General features: G+C 37.6%; 1 protein-coding gene across 1 annotated transcript; it reads right to left on the bottom strand.

Moving 5' to 3' along the window:
• Positions 1-485: 485 nt before the first annotated feature.
• Positions 486-1,739, bottom strand: LOC122013482 (probable WRKY transcription factor 70). Its single transcript, XM_042569761.1, has 3 exons — positions 1,408-1,739; positions 1,225-1,329; positions 486-1,114 (listed from the first exon to the last, which is right to left on the bottom strand). The coding sequence occupies exons 1-3, from the start codon at positions 1,737-1,739 to the stop codon at positions 649-651; spliced, it is 903 nt and encodes a 300-aa protein (XP_042425695.1). The 3' UTR covers positions 486-648.
• Positions 1,740-3,710: the final 1,971 nt, after the last annotated feature.

The raw sequence follows: 3,710 nt of genomic DNA, 5'->3' as shown, positions 1-3,710 counted from the left end.
TTAGACAAATTTTTTCCTAACCGATCCGACATTCAACATGCACAAGTCGTGCTCGCACATGAGTCAACTTGGTTTAGTGTAAAATCCAAATCGTGAATTTACATCCTTGCGCACCCACGCATAAAAGAGAGTCTCTTTCCATATATTTTGTTCATAACTATAATATTTATGAAACAATATAAATCAACAAATATATCTTCAAACTCTTCATATAAAATTAAAATCTCATTCACAATAAAATTTCTTCCCTCTGTATCTCTTCTTTTATTCACGTATATCTAACAATCCGTGCCAACGGCACCACTAAGCTGCTCCTCTACTTCTCTCTCTGAACTTTTTCTTCCCTCAGTACCCTGCTGAGCACGTCGACTCCACCATCAGCATGCTTGTCCGGTGTTTAAGTTTAAGTTCTTGATATCTCTCATTTACATAAAATCATAATTTTTAATCATCGCTTTATAGATTCGAACCAGATATATATACACTAGCAAGTACCCAGTAATTTGAGTAGTAAACGATGCATCCATGTTTAAGTTAAGCGAATGCCATCTACATATATTAATTTCCGCATGCATGAGTTCTTGCTTAAAGAAAAAAAATTCTATGGCTCTTCAAAATCTGTTGCTCAAGTTTGAACATTTGCCTGGATCACCATATGTAGTACTCATTCCCTAATGGTATGTAGTTGTCTGTGTATTCCCAGTCCCAGCCGCAACCTTCATAAATGGGCGAGAACACTTTCCGGTAGTCTTCCATATCATGACCATCTTCGCCAACCGTCTCCATTTGATCGATAAGCAGCGAAGCAACAAAAGCATCATCTTCCAGTTTGGAAGACGAAGAACAACAAGCAGTACTGTTGCTTCCGCTGGAGCCAGCTGCAGTGCTAATTCTGCTATGAGAACTAATTGGCGCAGTCGTCGATTCCATCACAAAAGGTTCTAATAACACCTCGTCCGCCGCCGTCGATAATTTGCAGGTGTGGCGGCAGATGTACTCCACGCTGAACCTGCTGGCTGCCGTCTCACCGTCATCAATCCCATCTTCCTCTATTTGCTGAATCGTCTTCTTCGCCAAGCATCCTTCCTCCTTGTGAATGCATCTGTAGTAGCTCCTATATTAATCCACGCATATTTTTAATCAGTAATTTATTTGATAAATTACAATTTCAGTAATTAATTAGCTTAAATATATATATATGGGCGATCGAAAAGTATGAATAACCTCTGGTATTTAGCATTGTTGATAGTTTTCTTCCCGTACTTTCTCCATTGATGGCCGTCATGGTAAGGCTCTGTTGTCACCGCCGACCAAGTCTCCTCCTTCCTCCTGCACACATAATCATAATTAGTGTAACAAATTTTAGAAAAATTACTAAATAATCTGCAACTGTATGTATATATATACCTTCTTATCTTTTGGCTATCTGTCGCAGTGTCCAATATCTTCTTCCTCTTGTGTTCACCGGAGCTGTTGCTGCAGCAACAGCAGCCGTTGACGATGGATTGAACCCTCGATAAGGTGGAGGAGTTGAGCTTCAGTATCTCCTGCACCTTCTCCCCTGCGACTTCCTGCCACGACTTGCAGCTGGAATTATCATGCTCTGCAGCCTTAAAATTAACTACATAATGATTATTTAATCGCAGAAGGGCATGCAGCTGGCTGGCTACTTCATGAACTCGACCAATCTCTTGGATCGCCGCGCAGTGATCGCAAGCCAATGCAATCTCCTTCTCCATGTTCGATGAAAATTTGATCCGAATCTCTATGTCCGCGTCTATTTATAGCTAGCTAGAGAATAATAATTGTACAGTTGCATTATATTATGACACACGACCGTCGTGTATATCTGGGAATAATTAGAAGAAAGAAAAGTTTTGATCAGGGAGAGGACGGAGTATTTAAGATTTGGACCAAGTCCGTGGTCTTAATTACCAGTTATTTAATTTTTCATGTTGGAAGAATCATGAATGTGTTCTCATTGCATAGTTCTTCATATAGCCGCGTCGGCTGCTTCATGTCGTGTAGCAGTAATTGACAACACTATATATGTATATATATAATATTGAAACTGGTCTGAGTCAACAACGTTGACGTAACTACTTATAGTTGCATGCTTTAACGCGCGACTTATGTAGGGCCAACCTAGCTCGAGAGTCTTGTGAATCATGCCTTTTATATACAAAAAAAATGCTCAGTCGTCGCAGTGTTCCCACTCGCTATATATATAAATTGATTGAAGATCGAAGAAGTCGCGGATGAAGTAGGTAGCTTGAGAAGTCGGCAAGAGCAGTTAGTTATACACTTTAAAATCATTTAACGCCTTATAATTATAAGAGAAAAATCTTGCTCGCGATCATTCTTGACCTTAAATCAAGTTTATTCATCTAAAATATTGTTTCTCTCAAATTGTTTTGCACAAAATTGATCAATTTTGTAAACTAAAACTTATTTTTATAAATACAAAATACGCTGGTATCGTTTACTTTCCCTATGAAAATAATAATAATGAGAATAAAGAGGGGAATTTTCCGAAATGGCTCACTCTAATAATCCAGGGCAAATCTAACACGAAGGTAGGATAAAAATTATCCTACATGTTGATGAAGAAGAATTGAAAAGAAGACAAGAAAAGAAATTATAAAAAAACCCGTTATTGTCAATAGAGAGGATGATTCCTCAAATATAGATCTAACATTAAAAAGGAAATAAGTCCTAATATATTGAGTTTGATTTCTATCATATAATAAAAGGAAAGAAGTCTTATAAAAAAAACTTCATAACAAAAGGAGATTATGAAAACAGGATGCTAACATAGACAATGACCCATAAATATCAAAAATATCAAAAATGTTCTAATTATTATAAAAATAAAAATTACTAAAATAGTAAAAAGATCTTTGGATCCTTCGAAAAGGGCTTAAATAGTTGATTTTAGGCTTCAAACTTGACGATGTTGGAGTTGTAATGTTGCAAATAAAATCTCACATTAAAAATAAATGGAAAAGATCATGGACTTATAAGGGAAAAATATCTTCATTAGTATAAAACATTTTGAGTGAAGTCTAAAAACAAAATTATGAAGACTTAGGTACAAAGTGGACAATATCCATTGTGAAGATATATAAATTCTTTCAGTCCTAACAATTGGTATCAGAGTCTGGACTGCCAGAAGGTCTAACCGTCGACTGTGCACAACATTATAGTCTAATCGAGTCATATGAGTAGAATATTGACCTTGAATAAAAAAAGTGGGGGCTCCCGTGTCTAGATTAAGAGCACCTGACACCAAGCAGGAAGTTATGGTGGATATTAAGGCACAAATGCCCTAGTTGTGGCTAGGTAAGAAAATCCTAGTAGGTCAGGTAGATCGAGAGGTAGGAAGACTAGGTCGGTTGAACCGAAGGCTAGGAGACCCGGTGGGTCTACGATTAGACATCAAATGAATAAGCTGTTGGTGTTAAGAAGGTGAAAGAGTGCCTCTTCCTCTTCACCTTCCAACCCTTTATATTCCTCCATTAATGGAGGTAGAGGAAGATGAAGAGTCATCTTCCTCTATATAATAGGCGTCCAAGGCAATTGGTGAAGGTGTAGGAAAAATGAGATGAACACAAGAGAGAAAGGAAGAGGGGACTTGCTATGTGTGAGTTTTTGGGCAAAGTCAAAGAGAATGGGTTCGTCCCATATGAAAGGTCTCTGTGCAAGTTTCG

The sequence above is a fragment of the Zingiber officinale genome, chromosome 8B (assembly GCF_018446385.1).
Source record: "Zingiber officinale cultivar Zhangliang chromosome 8B, Zo_v1.1, whole genome shotgun sequence".
Classification (NCBI taxonomy): domain Eukaryota; kingdom Viridiplantae; phylum Streptophyta; class Magnoliopsida; order Zingiberales; family Zingiberaceae; genus Zingiber; species Zingiber officinale.
This window is presented reverse-complemented; position numbering and strand designations above follow the sequence as displayed.